This window comes from Cetorhinus maximus, chromosome 3 (assembly GCF_964194155.1).
Source record: "Cetorhinus maximus chromosome 3, sCetMax3.hap1.1, whole genome shotgun sequence".
Lineage (NCBI taxonomy): Eukaryota > Metazoa > Chordata > Chondrichthyes > Lamniformes > Cetorhinidae > Cetorhinus > Cetorhinus maximus.
The window spans coordinates 14,871,951-14,895,030 of NC_135881.1; the positions used below are offsets into that span (position 1 = coordinate 14,871,951).

The following is a 23,080-nucleotide window of genomic DNA, read 5'->3' on the forward strand; positions in this document are numbered from 1 at the left end:
CAGTAAGATTGAGAGAGTGCAGAGAAGATTTACTAGGATGTTGCTGGGTCTTAAGGAGTTGAGTTACAGGGAAAGATTAAACAGGTTAAGACTTTATTCCTTGGAGCGTAGAAGGATGAGGGGAGATTTGATAGAAGTTTACAAAATCATGAGGGGTATAGACAGTAAATGCGAGTAGGCTCTTTCCACTTAGATTAGGAGAGATAAACACGAGAGGACATGGCTTTAGGGTGAAAGAGGAAAGGTTTAGGGGGAACATTAGGGGGAACTTCTTCACTCAGAGAGTGGTGGGAGTGTGGTACGAGCTGCCATCTGATGTGGTAAATGCGGGCTCACTCTTAGGTTTTAAGAATAAATTGGATAGGTACATGGATGGGAGAGGTCTGGAGGGTTATGGACTGGGTGCAGGTCAATGGGATTAGCGGAATAATATTTCAGCACATACTAGAAGGGCCGAATGGCCTGTTTTCTGTGCTGTAGTGTTCTATGGTTCTAAGTGAGTGGGCAACGATCTGGCGAATGGAGTATAATGTGGGAAAATATGAAATTGTCTATTTTGGCAGGCATAAGAAAAGAGAAGCATATTATCTAAATGGTGAGAGATTGCAGAGCTCGGAGGTGCAGAGGGATCTGGGTGTCTTAGTGCATGAATTGCAAAAGGTGGTGCAGCTAGTAATTAGGAAAGCTAATAGAATGTTATCATTTATTGTGAGGGATAATTGAATACAAAAGTGGGAAGGTTATGTTTCAGTTGTACAGAGCACTAATGAGACCACATCTGGAGTACTGTGTACAGTATTGGTCACCTTATTTAAGGATTGATGGGAATGCATTGGAAGCAGTTCAGAGAAGGTTTACCAGACTAATACCTGGAATTGGCAGGTTGTCTTTTGATGAAAGGTTGGACAGGCTAGGCTGGTATCTGCTGGAGTTTAGAGGAGTAAGAGGCGATTTGATTGAAACATAAAGGGCAGGATTTTCGGGTTGTCGGGCGGGCGCAGCAGGTGGGCCCAGCGATTGGCCCCGACCATGATTTCACGCTGGCTGGCCAATTAACGGCCATCCAGCGTGAAATGCGAGCTGAGAACCTCAGTGCTGTGGGGGTGGGGGCAGGAGGAGCGCGAGTGCAAAAGTCTGCGCATGGGCGGTGGAGCTGCCTCAGGGAGCTGAAGAATTTTAAAATCAAAAATAAAGCTTTTGAAGATCGGGGGAAAAAAAAATGTCCCCACATGGGACTCACTCACATGAACGTAAACTTAATAACAATTATGTCAAAACATTTTTTTTAAATTAATGTGGCACTTTATCAAATGTTGTCTGAAAATCTAAGTACAGTACATCCACCTGTTCCCCTTTATCCACAACACATGTCACATCCTCAAAGAACTCCAATAAGTTGGTTAGACATAATTTCCCTTTCACAAAACCATGTCGACTCTGCCTGATTACCTTGAACTTATCCAAATGCCCTGGTATAGCTTCTTTAATAATAGCTTTTAACATTTTTTTCTATGACAGATGCTAGGCTAACTGGCCTGTAGTTTCCCGCTTTCTGTCTCCCTCCCTTTTTGAATAATGGAGTTACATTTGCTATCTTCCAATCTAATGGAACCTTCCCCGAATCTAGAGAGTTTTGGAAAATTAAAACCAAGGCATCAACTATCGCTAACTAGACACTTTCTTTGAAGATCCTAGGATGAAGTCAATCAGGACCAGGGTACTTATCAGCCCGTAGCTCCAACAATTATTCAGTATCACTTCTCTGGTGATTTTAATTTTCTTGCATTTCCCCTTCCCTTCCATTTCCTGATTTATAGCTGTTCTGGGATATTACTTGTATCCTCCATAGTGAAGAGTGATGCAAAATACCTGTTCAATTCATCTGCCATTTCCCTGTTTTCCACTATCAATTCTCCAGACTCATTTTATATAGGACCAATGCTCATTTTGTTAACTCGTTTCTTTTTTTAAATATTTATCGAAACTCTTACTATCTGTTTTTGTATATCTGACTAGCTTTCTCTCGTACTCTAATTTTTCCCTCATTATTCTCTCCTTTGCTGTTTCTTATATTCTGTCCAGTCTTCTAACCTGCCACCTATCTTTGTTTTATCTTTAAGTTTCATACTATCTTTAACATTTCTAGTTAACCACGGATGGTGTGTCCGTTCCTTGGATTTTTTCTTACTCGTTGGAATGTATCTATTCTGTGTATTCGGAAATATCCCCTTAAATGTTTGCCACTGCATCTCTATTGATCTATCCCTTAACCTAATTTGCCAATTCACTTTGGCCAGCTCTGCTTTCATGCCCTCATAATTGCCCATAGTTAAGGTTAAAAACACAGTCTCAGACCCACTCCTCTCTCCCTCAAACTGAATGTAAAATTCAAGCATATTATGGTCGCTGCTACCTAGGGGCACCTTCACTATGAGATCATTAATTAATCCCATCTCATTGCACAATACCAGGTCTAGTATAGCCTGCTCTCTGGTTGGCTCCAGAACATGCTGTTCTAAGAAAGTATCCCAGAAACATTCTATGAACTCCTCGCCCAGGCTACCTTTGCCCATCTGACTTTTCCAGTCAATATGTAGATTAAAATCTCCCATGATTATCGCCATGCCTTTCTGACAAGCTCCCTTTATTCCTTTATGCTCCATTCTACAATGTGGTTAGTATTAGGAGGACTGTACACAACTCCCACAAGTGACTTCTTGCCTTCTCTACCCAAACCGTTTCCACATCCTGGCTTCCTGACCTTAGGTCATCCTTCTTTATTATGCTAATACCATCATTAACTAATAGGGCCACCCCTCCAACTTTTCCACACTTCTTGTCCTTCCTAAATGTCCTATACCCTTTAATATTCAGGTCCAAATCCATGTTCTCCTGCAGCCATGGGAAAACAGAGTGCAGCTGACAAACTGAGTGAAGACTTGGCATTTGGTAACGGGAGTTTTAAGTGTTAATTTTGTTCTTAAATTTTACTCATGAAACCTAATCTAGTCTGTAATTAGCAGTAACTGGAAAGCACTGTGTAAGCAGGCTAAGTTCTTTCTTGCGGTTTAAACAGGGTAAACTTGTTCTCAGCTGTAGGAGCTGAGTAGTTAATTGGCTAACTTGTTGAATCTAGTTACTGTAGCCCCAGTTCAGTTTACCACAAATTCAGGGTTCTTTAGTGCAGCCTTGGCAAACAGAGTGCAGCTTACTAACCAAGTGAAGACTTGGAGTTTGGTGAGAGGGGAGTTAAGGGGAGAAGGAGTTGTTTGTTTCCTCTTTCTCTATTTCTCACCCCATAGAAATTGGTTCTTGCTCTACTACAGGGAAAGGACTCATAGAGTCATAGAGATCTACAGCACAAAAAAAGGCCCTTCGGCCCATCGAGTCTGCGCCAGTCAAACAAGTACCTAACTATTCTAATCCCATTTTCCAGCACTAGGCCCATAGCCTTCTATGCCATGGCATTGCAAGTGCACATCCAAATACTTCTTAAATGTTCTGAGGGTTTCTGTCTCTCCCACCCTTTCAGGCAGTGAGTTCCAGATTCCCACCACCCTCTGGGTGAAAAAATTCTTCCTCACATCCCCTCTAAATCTCCTGCCCCTTACCTTAAATCCATGCCCCTTGGTTATTGATCCCTCCACCAAGGGGAAAAGTTCCTTCCTGTCTACCCTATCTATACCCCTCATAATTTTATACACCTCAATCATGTACCCCCTCAATTTCCTCTGCTCCAGGGAAAATAACACCAGTCCATCCAATCTCTCCTCATAACTAAAACTCTCCAGCCCAGGCAACATCCTGGTAAATCTCCTCTGCACTCTCTCTAGTGCAGTCACATCCTTCCTATAATGCAGATTCCAGAACTGCATGCAATACTCTAGCTGTGGCCTAACCAGCATTTTATACAGTTCCAGCATAACCTCCCTGCTCTTATATTCTACGCCTCGGCTAATAAAGGCAAGTATCCCATATGCCTTTTTAACCACCTTATCTACCTGTCCCGCTACCTTAAAGGACCGATTGACATGCACACCAAGGTCCCTCTGATCCTTGGTACTTCCCAGGGTCCTACCATTCATCATGTATTCCCGTGCCTTGTTTGTCCTGCCCAAGTGCATCACCTCACACTTATCCGGATTAAATTCCATTTGCCACTGATCAACCCATATGACCAGCCCATCTATATCCTCCTGTAATCTAAGGCTATCCTCCTCACTATTTACCACTCCACCAATTTTTGTGTCATCTGCAAACTTACTGATCAACTTTCCTACATTCAATCTAAATCGTTTATATATACCACCCAACACCAATCCCTGTGGAACCCCACTGGACACAGACATCCAGTCACAAAAACACCCCCTCGACCATCACCCGCTGCTTCCTGCCACTCAGCCAATTCTGGGTCCAATTTGCCAAATTGCCTTGAATCCCATGGGCTCTTACCTTTGTTATCAGTCTCCCATGTGGGACCTTATCAAAAGCCTTGCTGAAGTCCAAGTAGACTACGTAAAATGCATTGCCCTCATCTACACACCTGGTCACCTCTTTGAAAAATTCAACCAAATTGGTCAGACATGACCTCCCCTTAACAAAACCATGCTGACTGTCCTTGATTAATCCCTGCTAGCTAGCTGTTTGGTGAATATCTGGTAAGTGGGTAAATTCTATTCTATCCCTAAGGTTTAAAATAGTGCACAATTTTGTGGTAAAGTTAATCAAATATATAAGAAAGCAACATTAAATAAATGATTTATATAATTAAGTAATTGTTTAAAACACATTAAGGATGGCAGGACAGGTGATGTGTCAAGGCTGCAGCATGTGGGAGCTCCTGGATAACATTGTGATCCAGGGCAAACACGTCTGCACTAAGTGTTTGCGGCTCAAGGAACTTCGGCTCTGAGTCATTGAGCTGGAGGCTGAGCTGCAGACACTGCGATACATCAGGGAGGGGGGAAGTTACCTGGATGCTTTATACTGGGAGGCAGTCACACCACTTAGGATAGGGTCTTCGGATTTGGTCAGTGGCCAGGGACAAGAGGGTGTGACTGCGAGTGAGGCAGATAAGGGGGCCCAGAGGGCAGGAGCGCAGGAGTGTCCAGCAGGTTTGAGGTTCTCTCAGCTTGTTTGGATGAGAGTGGGGGCTGCAGGGTGGATGAACAAACTCACCATGGCATCAAAGTACAGGAAGCCATCCAAGTGGAGGGAGCAAAAAGAAATGTAGTAGTAGGGGTCAGTATAGTGAGGGGGATTGACACTGTTCTCCATAGCAAAGAGTGAGAATCCAGATGGCTTTGTTGCCTGCCCGGTGCCAGACTTTGGGACATCTGCTCAGGGTTGGAGAAGAACTTGCAGTGGGAGGGGGAGGATCCAGTGGTCATGGTCCGTGTAGGCACCAATGCTATAGGCAGGATGAGGAAGGAGGCTCTGTATAGTCAGTATGATGAGCTCAGCACCAAATTAAGAAGCAGAACCTCAAAGATAACAATTTTTGGATTATTATCTGAGCCACATGCAAATTGACATAGGACAAATAAGATTAGAGTGATGAATGCGTGACTCAAAGACTGGTGTGGGAGAAGTGGGTTCTGGTTTGAGGGGCACTGGCACCAGTATTGGGGAAAGTGGGATCTGTACCATTGGGACGGTCTACACCTGAACCGTGCTGGGGCTGGTGTCCTCACGAGCTGCCTAACTAGGGAAGTAGAGAGGTTTTTAAACTGAATAATGGGGGCAAGGGGTCAAATTTAGGGAGACGTAGTAAACCAAAGAATAGAGACAAGGCAAGACAACGAGTAGAGACGAGGCAGGTATTAATCTGGAAAATGATAAACAGACTGTGACAGGACGGGACAGAGATCACAAATCTAAAAGTAAATAAGCAGATAAGGCTAGAGGTTACAAAAATAATAAAAGGACAAAACTAAAGGCTCCGTATCTAAACGCACGTATCATTTGAAACAAAACAGATGAACTGATGGTTCAAATAGGAATAAATAAGTATGATCTGAAAGCCAATACAGAGACATGGCTACAGGATGACATAGATTGGGACCTGAATATTGAAGGGTACATGACATTTAGGAAGGACAGGAAGTTAAGAAAAGGCGGAGGGGTTGCTCTGTTAATTATGATGTTATTAGCACAATAGAGAGGAATGACCTATGTTCAGGAAACCAGGATGTAGAAGCAGTTTGGGTTGAGATGAGGAATGATGAAGGCAAGAAGTCACTTGTGGGAGTGATGTACAGGCCCCCTAATTGTAATTACACATTAGGACAGAGTATAAAAGAAGAGATAATGGGAGTTTGCCAGAAAGTTACAGCAATAATCATGGGGGATTTTAATCTACATATAGACTGGAAAAATCAGATGGGCAAAGGTAGCGTAGATGAGGAATTCATAGAATGTTTTCAGGATAGTTTCTTAGAACAACACATTCTGGAGCCAACCAGACTTGGTATTGAGCAATGAGATAGGATTAATTGATAACCTCATAGTGAAGGCATCCCTAGGTAGCATAATATTTTACATTCATTTTGAGGGAGAAACGAGTGCATCCAAGATTAGCATTTTAAACCTAAATAAGGGCAATTATGAGGGCATGAAAGTGGAGCTAGCTAAAATGAACTGGCAAATGAGGTTAGGAATAGGTCAATAGAGGTTCAGTGACAGACATTTAAAGGAATATTTCAGAATACACAGAATAGATACATTCCAATGAGAAAGAAAAATTCAAAGGGGAGGACCCACCATCCGTGGTTAACTAAAAATGTTAAAGACAATATCAAACTTTTTTAAAAAGCATATAATTATGCAAGGACAGGTGGTAGGTCAGAAGATTGGAAAGAATATAAAGAACAGCAAAGAATGACAGAAAGATTAACAAGGAGTGAAAAATTAGAGTATGAGAGAAAGCTAGCTAGTAATATAAAGACATCTAGTAAGAGTTGCTTTAGATATTTAAATAAGAAAGGAGGTAAAAAAAAGTGAGTGTCGGTCCTATAGAGAATGCATCTGGGGAATTGATAATGGAAAGTAGGGAAATGGTGGATGAATTGAACAGGTATTTTGCTTTGGTCTTCACTTTAGAGGACACGAGTAACATCCCAGAAATAGCTGTAAATCAGGAAAGGGAAGGGACCAGGCAGGCAACACAGCCGGCTGGACTCACGCTATTTGCTGCAGAGAATGGTGTCAATCCTTCTGACTATACTGTCCCCTACTATTGCTACATTCCTTGTAACTCCCCCCCACTTGAATGGCTTCCTGTACCACGGTGCCATGGCCAGTTAGCTCATCTACCCTGAAGCCCCCAATCTCATCCAAACAAGCTGAAAAAACCTCAAACCTGTTGGACAATTGCAAGGGCCGAGGCTCCTGCATTCCTGCCTCTGGGTCCCCTTACTGCCTCATTTGCAGTCACACCCTCCTGTCCCTGACCACTGAACAAATCAGAAGACACCATCCTAAGGGGTGTGACCGCCTCCTGGAATAAAGCATCCAGGTATCTTTCCCCCTCCCTGACACTGCCACAGTGTCTGCAGCTCGGCCTCCAGCTCAATAACTCGGAGCCGAAGTTCCTGCAGCTGCAAACATTTACTGTCAATGCTTTTGCCCTGGATTACACCGGTATCCAGAAGCTCCTACATCTTGCAATCCCAGCACATTGCCTGCCCTGCCGTCTCCAATATGTGTAAATTAATTAATTAATTATAATGAATATAGCTTACACTTCCCATTAGGTTTTGTCACTGCCAGTAAAGTTAACAATACTGATAAAACAATGCAGTACTTACGATACTGATAAAACAAATAATACCAGCTATAGGTTTACCTGCTTCTTCTGCTGCACCAAAGTGGAAATCAAATACTGGAGGCTGAAAAAGAGTAGAAGAAAAATAAAGCACCTACTCCCCACCTTTCACTGAACTCCCCAATCAACACACTTTACTTCTCTTTCCCACTATGCACTGAATTCCCACTTTGAACTAAATTTCCAAATATACTCGGAAAAACTCAGCAGGTCTGGCAGCATCGGCGGAGAAGAACAAAGTTGACGTTTCAAGTCCTCATGACCCTTCAACAGAATTAGTTCTGTTGAAGGGTCATGAGGACTCGAAACGTCAACTTTGTTCTTCTCCGCCGATGCTGCCAGACCTGGTGAGTTTTTCCAGGTATTTCTGTTTTTGTTTTGGATTTCCAGCATCCGCAGTTTTTTGTTTTTATTCCAAATATACTCACTCGGTCTGTCTCAAACTGGCCAAAGCCACCCCTCTGTGACTGTACGCCTCTTACGGACTGTGCGCTTTAAAAGTCCCTTTCTCATATAGAGCTGTGATGAGTCACTCTCCAGCTTAGTTTCCTCACCTACCTGCCCGGCAGGTGGCTATGTCGAGAGCTCTGTGACACTCACCTAGTTGCCCTGCAGGTGGCGATGTCCCGCGAGCTCTGTCACACTCACCTAGCTGCCCTGCAGGTGGCGATGTCCCGGGAGCTCTGTGACGCTCACCTAGCTGCCCTGCAGGTGGCGATGTCGCGGGAGCTCTGTGACGCTCACCTAGCTGCCCTGCAGGTGGCGATGTCCCGGGAGCTCTGTGACGCTCACCTAGCTGCCCTGCAGGTGGCGATGTCGCGGGAGCTCTGTGACGCTCACCTAGCTGCCCTGCAGGTGGCGATATAGCGGGAGTGTGGAAGCTGGTTATTAAGATGGCGGCGGCCGCCCGTGCTCCTCCGCCGCATTTGAAGTGAGTGTTGAGTTGGTCGCTATGTTGCTGATGCTCCGCTTCCCGTCCGGCTGCTGCCGAGTGCTGGGGGTTTTACTGCGGCTCCAGGCGGCGGGTAGACGGATCCCCACAGCGGGGAAGTGTCGGCGGAGCGCCAGCACCGAGGCTGGGGGCCGGTACCGCTGCTATGGCCTGAGCCACCGGCAGCTGCTGCGGCTCCAGGGCAGGGACGCCGGCGCCTTCCTGCAGGGTCTGGTCACCAACGACGTGGAGGCTGTGGTGAGCGGGCCCCGAGACTCGCTCTACTGTCACCTGCTTAACTTGCAGGGGAGGACCATGTTCGATGTGATCCTCTACAGGTGGGTCGGGGTGAGGGGTTAGGGGTTGGGGGGGGGGAGGTGGGGTGGGTAAGGCAAGTACCTGAAACATTAAAGATAAGAAAGCAAATTGCTGCGGAGGTTGGAAACCTGAAATAAAAACACAAAATGCTGGGAAAAACTCAGCAGGTGAGAGAGACAGTTAACGTTTTGAGTCCGTGTGACTCTTCAAAGAGGAGTCATACAGACTCAAAATGTTAACTCTATTTCATAGAGTTATACAGGCCCTTTGGCCCATTGTGTCTGTGCCGGCCATCAAGCACCTATCTGTTCTAATCCCATTTTCCAGCACTTGGCCCATAGCCCTGTATGCTATGGCGTTTCAAGTGCTCATCTAAATAATACTTAAATATTGTGAGGGTTCCTGCCTCTACCACCCCCTCAGGCAGTGTGTTCCAGATTCCAACCACTCTCTGGGTGAAAAGAATTCCTCAAATCTCCTCTAAACCTTTTACCTTAATCTATGCCCCCTGGTTATTGACCCCTCCACTAAGGGGAAAAGTTTCTTCCTGTCTACCCTATCTATGACCCTCATAATTTTGTATACCCCTATCAAGTCCCCCCTCAGCCTTCTCCGTTCTAAGGAAAACAACCCTAGCCTAAACTCTGTCTCTCTTCATAACTGAAACGCTCCAGTCCAGGCAACATCCTGGTGAATCTCCTCTGCACCCTCTCCAGTGCAATCACATCCTTCCTATGGTATCGTGACCAGTACTGCACACACTACTCCAGCTGTAGCCTAATTAGCGTTTTATACAGCTCCAACATAACCTCCCTGCTTTTATATTCTATGCCTCAGCTAATAAAGGCAAGTATCTCACATGCCTTCTTAACCACCTTATCTATCTGTGCTGCTGGCTTCAGGGATCTATGACATGTACACCAAGGTTCTTCTGATCCTCTGTGCTTCCTAGGGTCCTACTATTCATTGTGTATTCCCTTGCTGTGTTAGTCCTTCCACTTCTCAGGATTAAATTCCATTTGCCACTGCTCTGCCCATCTTACCAGCCCATCTATATCATCCTGTAATCTAAGGCTTTCCTCCTCACTATTTACGACACCAATTTTTGTGTCACCTACAAACCTGATCATCCCTCCTATATTCACATCTAAATCGTTAATGTACACTACAAATAGCAAGGGTCCCAGCACCGATCCCTGTGGTACACCACTCGTCACAGGCTTCCAATCACAAAAACAACCTTCGACCATCACCCTCTGCCTCCTGCCACTAAGCCAACTTTGGATCCAATTTGCCAAATTTCCCTGGATCCCATGGGCTCTTACCTTCTTGACCATTCTCCCCTGCGGGACCTTGTCTAAAGCCTTACTGAAGTCCATGTAGACTACATCAACTGCACTACCCTCATCTACACACATAGTCATCTCCTTGGAAAAATTCAATCAAATTTGTTAGACACGATCTCTCCTTGGCAAAGCCATGCTGACTATCCCTGATTAATCCCTGCCTCTCCAGGTGGAGATTAATCCTGTCCCTCAGAATATTTTCCAATAGTTTCCCTACCACTGATGGTAGACTCTCTACTGTAATTACGCGGTTAATCCCTAATACCCTTCTTGAATAATGGTACCACATTCGCTGTCCTCCAGTCATCTGACATTTCTCCTGTGGCCAGAGAGGATTTGAAAATTAGTGTCAGAGCCCCTGCAATCTCCTCCCTTGCCTCACATAGCAGCCTGGGATACATCTCATCTAGGCCTGGGGATTTATCCACTTTCAAGCCCACTAAAACCACTAATGCCTCCTCTCTTTCAATGCTAATTTGTTCTAGTATATCACAGTCCCCCTCCCTGGTTTCTACACCTACATCGTCCTTCTCCATAGTGAACACAGATGAAAAGTAAACACTTAAAACCTCACCTATGTTCTCCGGCTCCACGCACAGATTTCCACTTTGGTCCCCAATGGGCCCTGCTCTTTCCCTGGTTATTCTCTTGCCCTTAATAAAATACCTTAGGACTTCTCTGTTGAGTATTACAAGCATTTTCTGTTTTCATTTCAGATCTCCAGTGTCTGCAGTGTTTTGCTTTTGGTAAAATAACATAGGAGTAGGTTATTCAGCCCCTCGAGCCTGCTCCACCATTCAATTAGATCATGTCTGATCGTTTACCTCAACGCCATTTTCCCCCAGTACCCCCATGTCCCTTGATGTCATTAGTATCTAGAAATCTATCAATCTCTGTCTTGAACAATCTCAAAGACTGAGCCTCCACAGCCCTCTGGGGTAGAGAACGCCAAAGATTTCCTGCCCTCTGAGTGAAGAAATTCCTCCTCATCTCAGTTCTAAATGGCCTGCCCCTCATTCTGAGACTCCCTCTCCTCGATTTGGACCCCTAGACTGTTCAGCCCATTGTGTCTTTGCCAGATCTTGGAAAGAGCATTCCAATTTGTCCTACTTACCAAATCCTTCCCCATAGCTTAGCATTATTTTGCCTTTTTCTAGAATATCTAGAATGCACTACCTGGAGGTAGATTCAAGAATGAATTGGATGAGTACTTGAAGGTACAAATATACAAGACTACGGGGAAGGAGCAGAGGACTGGGATCAGTTGCATAACTCTACCTAGCAGTCAGCACAGGCACAATGGGCTGAATGACCTCTCCCGTGCTGTGTCATTCTGTGACTCCATTTTATTCAATTCCCTTTTGAAAGTTACTCTTGAATCTACTTCCATCTTCCTTGCGGGCTGTGCATTCCAGATTGCAATTGTCTGGGTAAAGTACATTTTTTTCTCATTCTTTTGCCAATTCTCTTAAATCTGTGCTCCCTGGTTACTGACCCTGCCACAGTGGAAACAGTTTCTCCCTATTTACTCAAACTGAAACACCTCCATTCAATGTTCCCTTAGCCTCTGCTCCATGGAGAACAATTCAAACTCCTCCAGTCTCGTCAGATTTCCTAGTACAATTAGAGTGGATCTCTACTTTCTTAAACTATGATCCCCAGGATTACACATGGAACTCCAGCTGAGACCTAGTCAGTGTGATACAAAGGTTTAAGTTAACTTCCTTGTCACTCACTTAACTGTGTATTTATGCTGCCTCTGACCTTTTTATTCCATGGGCTTTAACTTTGCTGACAAGCCTATTATGTAACAGGTTACCAAATGCCTTCTGGAATTTCATATATACCTAATCAACTGTCTGCTACCTCATCAAAAAACTTAAGTTAGTTAAACAATATTGACCTTTAACAAACCCATGCTAGCATTCCTGAATTAATACAGCCCCATTTTAAGGTCATACATTTTGTTCTTATTTTCATTTGATTTTTCATTTCTATAATAACATGGTAAAAGCTTTTTATACTCTGCACATTTCTAGTTGGCTTCCTGTGTTATAAATTTCTATGTTGAAAGACTGTCACATGCACTGCCAATGCTTTACAATGGTAGCTGCCTATTCTGGGAAAATGGTACCAGGGTTTGCCAATCCATGAGAGTCAGTTAAAAGGGCACTGCTTGTAACTTGAACAACAGTTTTAAGCAGTTCAGGAAATAACTATCCTGTGCCCATTATCCATTTAAAAGGCTGATTTCAGGTGAAATCGACCCTGCTAGGGTTTGTTCACATTTCATTAAAGTGTGATTACCTTAATGATTAGGTTCTGCAGTTAACAATTAGAGTCACTTGCTCCAAAGCGCTTTCCTCTTTTCCTAAAAACAAAATGACGTTTCGGACCTTTTTTGGTTTTGTGATCCACGTCTTAAAGCAGGCAAGTTGAGTTAACACCAATGCCATAAGTGTTGGGGAATGTAGTGGAAAATGCTTGCGTAAGTTTGTCACACGGGAATTAAAATCTCTAGCCAGTGGTGCTGAAGAGGGTCTAGCACCTTCCCAACTTCCCAGTTTAGGTTTCTCCATGACATCTACAGTCCATTTGCCAGACAGCAGGCAAATCGCCTTCCAAGCCAGAGATGTAAACTGCTCGATGCATAAAACACTGTCAGAAAGTCTTGTCATGGCGCTTTATGTCTTTAAGCTCATTCAAGTATAGTGCCCATGCTTTATTTGATCAAGATTTTCCTAAAATATCAATGAGAGTCTGTATACATGAACCTTCTATAAGGCACTGGTTAGGCCTCAGTTGGAGTATTGTGTTCAATTCGAGGACCCCACACTTTGAACAGGATATTCATGCCTTGAAAAGGGTATCAGAGAGATTTATTGGTGTGGTACCAGGAATAAGGGACTGGAGAAGCTGTGGTTATTTTCCTTTGGAGGAGAGTAGGGTGAAAGAGGGGCTCATAACCATGAATAGTTTTGATAAGAGTAAATGGCAGCAATGTTGGTAACCAGAGGATAAGGATTGAAGATAATTGCCAAAAGAACACCAGAAATGACAAGAAACACTTTGATAAAATGAGTTGTGATCTAGAGTGTGCTGTCTGAAAGCGTGGGGTGGAAGCAGATTCAATAGTAACACTGAGAAGAGAATTGGATTGGAGAGAATCACAGAACAGAAGGAGGCCATTCAGCCTATCATGTCTGTACTGGATAAAAGCAAAAAACTGCGGATGCTGGAAATCCAAAACAAAAACAAAAATACCTGGAAAAACTCAGCAGGTCTGGCAGCATCTGCGGAGAGGAACATAGTTAACGTTTCGAGTCCGAATGACCCTTCAACAGAACTAAGTAAAAATAGAAGAGAGGTGAAAGGTTTAAAGGGGGGGGGGGGTGAGACAAGTAGAGCTGGATAGAGGGCCAGTGATAGGTGGAGATAACCAAAATATGTCACAGACAAAAGAACAAAGAGGTGTTGATGGTGGTGATATTATCTAAGGAATGTGCTAATTAAGGGTAGAAAGCAGGACAAGCAAGGTACAGATAGCCCTGGTGGGGTGGGGTGAAGGGTGAAGGAATCAAAAAAGGCTAAAAGGTAGAGATTAAACAATGGATGGAAATACATTTAAAAATAATGGAAATAGGTGGGAAAAGAAAAATCTATATAAATTATTGGAAAAAAAAGAGGGGGGATCGGAAAGTGGGTGGGGATAGAGGAGAGAGTTCGTGATCTAAAATTGTTGAACTCAATATTCAGTCCGGAAGGCTGTAAAGTGCCTAGTCGGAAGATGAGGTGCTGTTCCTCCAGTTTGCGTTGAGCTTCACTGGAACAATGCAGCAGGCCAAGGACGGACATGTGGGCAAGAGAGCAGGGTGGAGTGTTGAAATGGCAAGCGACAGGGAGGTCTGGGTCATGCTTGCGGACAGACCAAAGGTGTTCTGCAAAGCGGTCTGTACTGGATCTCTGAATGAGCAATTCACTTAGTGCCATTCTCCTGCCTTCTCCCTAGAACACTGCACATTCTTCCTTTTCAGATCACAGTCTAATTTCCTTTTGAATGATTTGATTGAACCTGCCTCCACCACACCCTCAGGCAGTGCATTCCAGACCCTAACAACTCGCTGTGTGAAAAAGTTTTTAACGAGAAAAAAAATTACAGGAATTAATTAATTGGGTACACCTATCAAATAGCAGTCATTGGCACAATGGGCCGAATGGCCGCATTGCTTGCTGTATCATTCTATAATTCTAACCTACATTCTACCACTTAGGAACGCAGCAGGTTAGTACTGCAGACCATGCGTGGACTTTTACTTCAGTCACGATTGGCCAATTGCCTTGGTTTATTTAGCAAGGACTTTTATAATGTGGCTTACCAATACAGTAAGGTATGCAAAGTTAACATGCAGGTTCAACAAGCAATTAGAAAGGCAAATGGTATGTTGATCTTTATGACAAGGGGATTGGGGTATAAGAATAAAGAAGTCTTGCTACAGTTGTACAAAGTTCTAGTGAGGCTACATTTTTTTAATTCATTCGTGGGGTGTGGGCTTCGCTGGCTGGGCCAGCATTTATACCCATCACTGACTGCCCTTGAGATGGTGGTGGTGAGCTGCCGCCTTGAACCGCTGCAGTCCATGTGGTGTAGGTACACCCATAGTGCTGTTAGGAAGGGAGTACCAGGATTTTGACGCAGCGACAGTAAAGGAACGGCGATATATTTTCAAGTCAGGATCATGAGTGACTTGGAGGGGAACTTCCAGGTGGTGGTGTTCCCATCTATCTATAGCCCTTGTCATTCTAGATGGTAGTGGTTGTGGGTTTGGAAGGTGCTATTGAAGGAGCCTTGGTGAACTCCTGCAGTGCATCTTGTAGATGGTACACACTGCTGCTGCTGTGCGTCGGTGGTGGAGGGAGTGAATGTTTGTGGATGTGGTGCCAATCAAGCGGGCTGCTTTGTCTTGGATGGTGTCAAGCTTTTTGAGTGTTGTGGGAGGTGCATTCATCCAGGCAAGTGGGAAGTATTCCATCACACTCCTGACTTGTGTCTTGTAGATAGTGGACAGACTTTGGGGAATCAGGAGGTGAGTTATTCGCCAGAGGATTCTAGCCTCTGACCTGCTCTCATAGCCACTGTATTTATATGGCTAGCCCAGTTCAGTTTCTGGTCAATGGTAAGCCCCACAGGATGTTGATAGTGGGGGATTCAGTGATGGTAATGCCATTGAACATCAAGGGGCGATGGTTAGATTCTCTCTTGTTGGAGATAGCCTTTGCCTGCCACTTGTGTGGCGTGAATGTTACTTGCCACTTGTCAACCCAAGCCTGGATATTGTCCAGGTCTTGCTGCATTTGGACATGGACTGCTTCAGTATCTGAGGAGTCACGAATGGTGCTGAACATTGTGAAATCATCAGCGAACATCCCCACTTCTGACCTTATGATGGAAGGAAGGTCATTGATGAAGCAACTCAAGATGGTTGGTCCGAGGACACTACCCTGAGGAACTCCTGCAGTGATCTCCTGGAGCTGAGATGACTGACCTGCAACAGCCACAACCATCTTCCTTTGTGCTAGGCATGACTCCAACCAGTGGAGAGTTTTCCCCCTGATTCCCATTGACTCCAGTTTTGCTAGGGCTCCTTGATGCCACACTCGGTCAAATGCAGCCTTAATGTCAAGGGCAGTCACTCTCGCCTCACTTGGAGTTTTAATCTCCATGTTTAAGAAAGGATATACTTTCATTGAAGGTGGTGCAGCAAAGGTTCACTAAATTGGTCCCTGGGATAAGGGGGTTGTCCTTGGATGAGAGGCTGAGTAAATTGGGCATATATCCTTTGGAGTTTAGGAGAATAAGAGGTGATCTCATTGAAATCTACAAAATTCTGAAGGGGCTTGATAGGGTGGATGCTGAGAGATTGTTTCTGTTGGTCTGGGAATCTAAAACACGGGGGCACAGTCTCAGGATAAGGGGCCAATCATTTAGGACTGAGGTGAGGAGAAACTACTTCACTCAAAAGGGATGTGAATCTTTGGAATTCCCTACCCCAGAGGGTTGTGGATGATCCATCATTGAATACATTTAGGACTGGGATAGACTGATTTTTGGTGTCTCAGGGAATTAAGGGATATGGGGAGAGGATGGGAAAATAGAGTTGAAGCTCCCAAGATCAGCCAGGATCATATTGAATGGTGAAGCAGGCTCAACAGCAGTATGGTCCACTGCTTCTATGTGTTCTTGTGATAATAAAGGTTATTAATTCAAATTAGGTCAGCATTGCTTTGCATCAGAATGTATGCAGAAATTAAAGTTTTGAAAACTACTGCACATGCTGACTCTTGCCAATGGTCTACGATACACCAAACATGCTGCCTGTCACAGAATTACATCGAATGCACAGCACAGAACTGTATCGTCCGTCCCAACTGGTCCATTCCAGTATTTCTGCTCCACTTGAGCCCCCTCCTACCCCTGTTCATGTGACCCTATTGGCATCTTTCAAATCAAGTTGTTTTGTTAAAATCTTGTTTTAAATCCATTTTCAGATATAGCCCGTAGGCACATGAATGGTTGTGTTGAAAAAGTGAATTGTTTTAGTGTGTGTTGCTGCTAAAAATTACTTCCTACCAAGTGTACTGTTCTGTTCCTTTTTAAATGCCAGGTTGCACAAAAGCCGTGACGAAGAGCCAGCGGTCCTCCTGGAATGTGATGCCACGCTGCTTGATGCTGTTCAGAAACATTTAAAAGTTTATAAAATTAGGAGGAAAGTGGACATATCTCCTTGTCCTGATCTTTCCTTGTGGACAATACTCCCATTTGAACAGTCAACCAAAACTGGCAGTGCTTTAGCAGTAAATACAAAGAAGGTGGTGGCGTGCACCCGTGATCCTAGAACTGATGCCATGGGTTGGCGGTTGGTGTTGAACAAGATCGACAACCCGTTAGACATTGTCCCAGACAGTCATTTAGGAGATATCCAGGAATACCATAGATATCGGTACAAGACAGGTAAGGAGTGATCACACCTCGCAAACTGAAACCGGCCTGAAAGCCCTCAGGGTCTGACATTTTAAAGGGGTTAATGTGAAAAATATTTCACAAACTTTTCTGTTTAGCTTAAGAGTGGTACTGTGTTATTTTCACCATAGTGAGGAACACAATTGAAGCAATGTGCACCTTGATGCAACTTCAGTTTTTGCTGTGAATTTGCAAATTAACACTTGCCAAGAACTTTTCAGAAGAGGGTAACCTTTTAAGCAGTCATATTCTCTCAGCATGAACAGACTATTGGCTGAGAGGGGGGTAACATTTCAGGTGGGATGATTACACATTTGACTGTAATTATGTTGCTAAAGCCCCAAATTATCAGATTTTTTACTAGCACTGAAAACTTAATTTTGTCTGTTACTGTGTATTTATTTTGTATAGCACATCTCTCTCAAGATCCAATAATATTATACTTCTGATCTAGTTCTGAAATTAGCTAACCCAACGTATATTGGAGTCTATTTATATGCCTAGGACAGAGGTGTAAGTTTTCAAACTTACTACGTTCCTGCTTGGTACTGAGCCATGGATCACAAAGGGCTTCCTGGCCCACATATGAGATCCAAAGTTGGGTGGATGTACAGCAAAAAAGGGCCATTGGATCAAGGATAGGGATCTCTGTCATGCACCATCCTATTATTGAATGCCTTGGGGAAGGGAAGTCTCATTAAGGGCTGCCTTTAACAAAGCCCTTCAACAAGGGTCTGGATTAACCAGTTATTGATGGGTTAACCTGATACATGGCACTGGACAACTGCAACATAGTACGATAGCTGTTGAGGGCAAATATCCCTCTTTTATACTGTTGAGGAAATTCTGACCCTTGGGTGGGTGGGATTCAGGTGTAATAAGATGTGCGACTATGCTATGCTCAGCTGGCATTACATTTGACTTGTGGTGAGCTAGGTTGTTCACCATACTGCTTCTGAGAAGCTTCTGATGGCTCTTTCCATCTAGCAAAAGCTCAAGCCTTTATTGATCTGTTGTCTAACGATCAGCTAGTGATTCTCCTCCTCTGCGAGCAGGATCTCTGGGTTTAGGGTTACTCCACAATGACACACCTGCGCATAATGTTTGAGGCTTCGTCTATTTTCGGCATACTCAGCAATCAGTAACTGAACCAGTCAGGTTAGCAAAGTAAGGGCACGCTTGGTTATTGGCCAGCCAACCTCCGTCATTAATGAAAGTTGGAGGATTGGGCTGTCACTAGGGGCAGGGATTCTTCCCGTCAAGGTAATCCTGCAAGCCGGTGCCCTAGTAATTATATAGTCCTACCTATAGCAGTTGGAGGCTGTACTGTTTTTGCTGGCTATACACCAACATTCTTGGGTTTCCTTGGTTATTCCAGTTTGAGCCTGAGGTCTCAGGAGTGGACACAAGTGTGCTAATGGATTCTATGCACATCGAATACCAACTGATCTAAAGGAAACCTGGTTGCAACGTCAGAGTGACCATATCATTTTTTTATTCTTTTATGGGATGCGTGTGTCACTGTGAAAGCCAGCATTTGTTCTCCATCCCTAATTGCCCTTGAAAGGTGGCGGTGAGCTGCTGCCTTGAACCGCTGCAGTCCCTGTGGTGTAGGTATACCCACAGTGCTGTTAGAGAGGGAGTTCTAGGATTTTGATCCATTGACAGTGAAGGAACTGACTTTTTTTGAAAGGTTCAAGTGCCTCAGGGAGCTTGACACAAGCAAGTTCCCTCTCTAAAGGGGTCCATAGGATGCGTTATTTTGAAATGTTGCTTTAGTGAGAACATTGGTCAGCTGGTGCTAAGCTGTTAATGATTAAGAATAAATATTGGTTATTTGAATGTATAAGAACAAATGGGTTTAACTGTACAGATCACTCAGATAGATGGTAATCTTGTCTTTATTCAGGAATTGCTGAAGGTGTGAAGGACCTCCCATTTGGAGAAGCAATACCCCTGGAATCCAACCTAGTTTACATGAATGGGATCAGTTTCAACAAAGGCTGTTACATCGGGCAAGAGTTAACAGCTCGGACTCACTACACAGGCGTGATTAGGAAAAGGTTGATGCCAATCCAACTGGACAACCCTTTGCCCCCCAACAGTGTTCCTGAAAAAGCGCAGATTGTGACTGAATCTGGAAAGTCAGCTGGCCGGCTCAGAAGCTATGCGGGCGATGTTGGTTTAGCCATGGTTCGACTGGCCTTCGCAAATGAACCACTTCATCTGCGTATAACGGGTGATGCTCGTGTGCAGCTGAAGGCATCAGTTCCAGATTGGTGGCCAAATGATGAAAATAAATAAATGAATATATGTTTTATACCAAGCATTACATTTTGTGGAAAAATATTTTCCTAAATAGAGAATTGAATTTGTGAAAATGTTTTCTGTGAGTTTTCGTTAACCCAATATTGCAACTCCACCTTCTGAATCTCTCCTCTGGTAAGATTTTCCATCTAGATCACATTGCAATTTGCAGGGTTGTGTCTAATAGGAATACAATTCGGTTGTCTACTCGAATCTTGTTCAGTCCCACATGAGAGCTAGTTTTAACCTTGTGAGGAAACTATTTCTTCACTGAGAACTTGGAGCAATTTAAGTGCTAACCTATTGAAATATGTTAAGACATGTTAATGTTGTTAGACTGAATGAAGAAAAGGATAACTGTACATATCACATGGATAGGCGATATTGCTAAGTTTTAACTTGGAGGAGAGGGCAGCAGGGCTACCCACACATGGCGGTAGCTGATTAACTAACTAACGGACACTTAAATCCCAGTTGCTGTCCATCAATTGGCCTTTCCAGTTGACTTCCAGGTTTCAGAGGCGGCAGTGGCCAGTTTAGTTGTCTGGACGCAGCCTCCTGTCAGCAGACCAGGAGGCCAGGGCTCCAGGAAGGCCGAGTCCCTCCCTGGTTGCAGCAGCGGCCACAGGCTGTCCTGTAGAGAGGTTTCCCTCCCCATAGTGATGACCAGACTGCAAAGGCCTTTTTTAAAAAAATTTTAAAACGTTGGAGAGAGGACGTCTCCATTTTGAAGTGCCCAGTCCCTCACTTACCTGCCATGGGATCCTGCTGCTGCTTTCAAGCCAGAAGTTCTCTGGCCCTCTAGCTTCGAGAGTCTTTGCTCTCAGCCCCTCTGAGCAAAATGACAATGAGTGACTGTTTCCCCACAGAAAGCTAGTTTCTGCCCCCCCACCATTTGAGCTTTAGGGAGGGTAAAATCCAGTAGTTTTTGTGGATATATGCCTATTAGAAACTCTATCTTCAGGAAACATGGCTCAACCATGGATTACAAAAGAAATTAGGGATAGTATTAGATCCAAAGAGGAGATATATAAAATTGCCAGAAAAAGCAGCAAGCCTGAGGATTGAGAACAGTTTAGAATTCGGCAAAACTGGACAAAAAGATTGATCAGGAAAAGGGAGTATGAGAGTAAACTTGCAGGGAACGTAAAAACTGACTGTAAAAGCTATAAATATGTGAAGAGAAAAAGATTAGCAAAGACAAATGTAGGTCCATTACAGTCAGAAACGGGGGAAATTGTAATGAGGAACAAAGAAATGGCAGAAGAATTGAACACATATTTTGGTTCTGTCTTCACAAAAGATTGTGAGGAGGATGCAAGGAGGCTTCAGGACGATTTAGACAAGTGTGTGTGGGCAAACATATGGCAGGTGCAGTATAACGTGGATAGATGTGAAGTTATATGCTTCGGTGTGAAAAACAGGCAGGGTATTATTTAAATAATGATATATTGGGAAATGTGGATGTACAAAGGGATCTGGGTGTCCTTGTACACCAGTCAATGAAAGTAAACAGGCAGGTGCAACAAGCAATTAGGAAGGCAAATGGTATGTTGGCCTTCATTACAAGAGGATTTGAGTTCAAAAGTAGGGATATCTTACTGCAGTTATACAAGGCCTTGGTGAGACCACACTTGGAGTATTGTGTGCAGTTTTGGTCTCCCTACCTAAGAAAGGATATTCTTGCCATAGAGGAAGTGCAGCGAAGGTTCACTAGGCTGATACTGGGGATGGCAGGACTGTCGTAAGAGGAGAGATTGGTTCGACTGGGCCTATATTCACTAGAGTTTAGAAGAATGGGAGGGTATCTGATTGAAACATATAAAATGCTAACAGGGCTAGACAGACCAGATGCAAGGAGGATGTTTCCCCTGGCTGAGGAGTCTCGAACCAGGGACCACAGTCTCAGGATATGGGGCAGGCTATTTAGGACTGAGATGAGGAAATACTTCTTCACTCAAGGATCAACCTGTGAAATTTTCTACCACAGAAATTTGTGGAGGCCGGGTCACTGATTATATTCAAGAAATAAATTGATCATTTCTTTGGATATTAGGGGCATCAAGGGGTATGGAGAGAAAGCAGGAATATGGTGTTGAGAAAGAGGATCAGCCATGATCATATTGAATGGCGGAGCAGGCTTGAAGGGCCTACACCTGCTCCTAGTTTCTATGACAACCTGTCTGTAATTGGCTTTCAATTATCAACCTCTTTCTGGCCATGGGATGACATAGGAACTGCAAAAAAATTTTACATCTGCAATTGAGGGTTGGTTTTCTGAGATTGAGTCTTAGCATATTGATGAAGGGAAGGAATATTCTCCATCTAACTCCACTATACCTGAAAGTTTGTGGTGTCAGTACTGCAGGTCTAAAATGCAAATTGATATGAGCACAAACATTTTGAAACCTAATGTTTTAAAAGTATTGCTGGCTCAGGCAGCAGTCCTAGCTGCCTGGTACTAGCAGTCCTTTGCTGCAATGCAAGGGTGCTAGGTTTAGTGTTTTATGTTAAGGGAGGCAATCAGGAATTGCTGGAGGTAAAAGTTCATGGCCCATCCAGTCCTGACAGAAGGTTGTTTTCTGAGACATTAACTCTGGTTCCTCTCAGGTTCCCTTAGACTTGCTCAGTATTTCCAGAACTTTCTGTTATTTCTTGTTGCCTACTTCCTTTCTTTCTAGAACCTGTCGGCTTTTGGCACTTCACTGTTGTATGTGCCCTTCAAACTTCCAGTACCTCAAGGAACCTCTTGCTCATGAATGCAAGGGTATTATGTGTAGGAGCCTGGCGTACCACGTGGCTGCCATCAAAATGTTGGTCTGATCTTGGTATTCTGTGAAGCAGAAGATTTTGCAATTCTCTCTCACTCAGCAGTCTTTTCCTCCTTGGAAGCTGTTTTTCCTAGTGAGTAACATGAGCGACTGTTTGATGCAGTGCAGTGCATCATATATGATCCAAATGGGCCAAATGGACTCCTTGTGCTGTACTCTGCAATGAATCAGTGTTCCCTAAGATAGCTTTAGATGAACCGGAGGTAAGAAAGTTCAACACCGCAGCCTCTTTCAAAGTAACTGGTCTTACTTTTATTGAAATTGTCTGGTCAGATTCCAGCAAATCATCTTATAAATAGGGAATCTGTCGCAGTTCATTTATATATAATTCTGTGAATGTCTATAGATGACCATTATCAATCCCCGTATCTAATAGTTACACTTTAGTTAGTATCCATATTGTAATATTAGAATATTTCTTGAATATACTCAGTGACCCAGCCTCCACAGATTTCTGTGGTAGAGAATTCCACAGGTTGACCTCTGAGTGAAGAAATATTTCCT

At 43.9% G+C, this 23,080-nt stretch overlaps 1 protein-coding gene across 1 annotated transcript; it reads left to right on the forward strand.

Annotated features, from left to right (window-relative positions):
* Window positions 1-8,695: 8,695 nt before the first annotated feature.
* iba57 (iron-sulfur cluster assembly factor IBA57) lies at window positions 8,696-19,765 on the forward strand. Its single transcript, XM_078536697.1, has 3 exons — window positions 8,696-9,094; window positions 17,083-17,429; window positions 19,348-19,765. The coding sequence occupies exons 1-3, from the start codon at window positions 8,778-8,780 to the stop codon at window positions 19,740-19,742; spliced, it is 1,059 nt and encodes a 352-aa protein (XP_078392823.1). The 5' UTR covers window positions 8,696-8,777; the 3' UTR covers window positions 19,743-19,765.
* The last annotated feature ends 3,315 nt before the right edge of the window (window positions 19,766-23,080 follow it).

Excerpts from the sequence above, each read along its gene's own strand:
- iba57 (XM_078536697.1), top strand. The coding sequence starts at position 8,778 with ATGTTGCTGATGCTCCGCTTCCCGTCCGGCTGCTGCCGAGTGCTGGGG. Across the intron at positions 9,095-17,082 it reads TTCGATGTGATCCTCTACAG|GTTGCACAAAAGCCGTGACG; the intron begins GTGGGTCGGGGT and ends TTTAAATGCCAG. Across the intron at positions 17,430-19,347 it reads TAGATATCGGTACAAGACAG|GAATTGCTGAAGGTGTGAAG; the intron begins GTAAGGAGTGAT and ends GTCTTTATTCAG.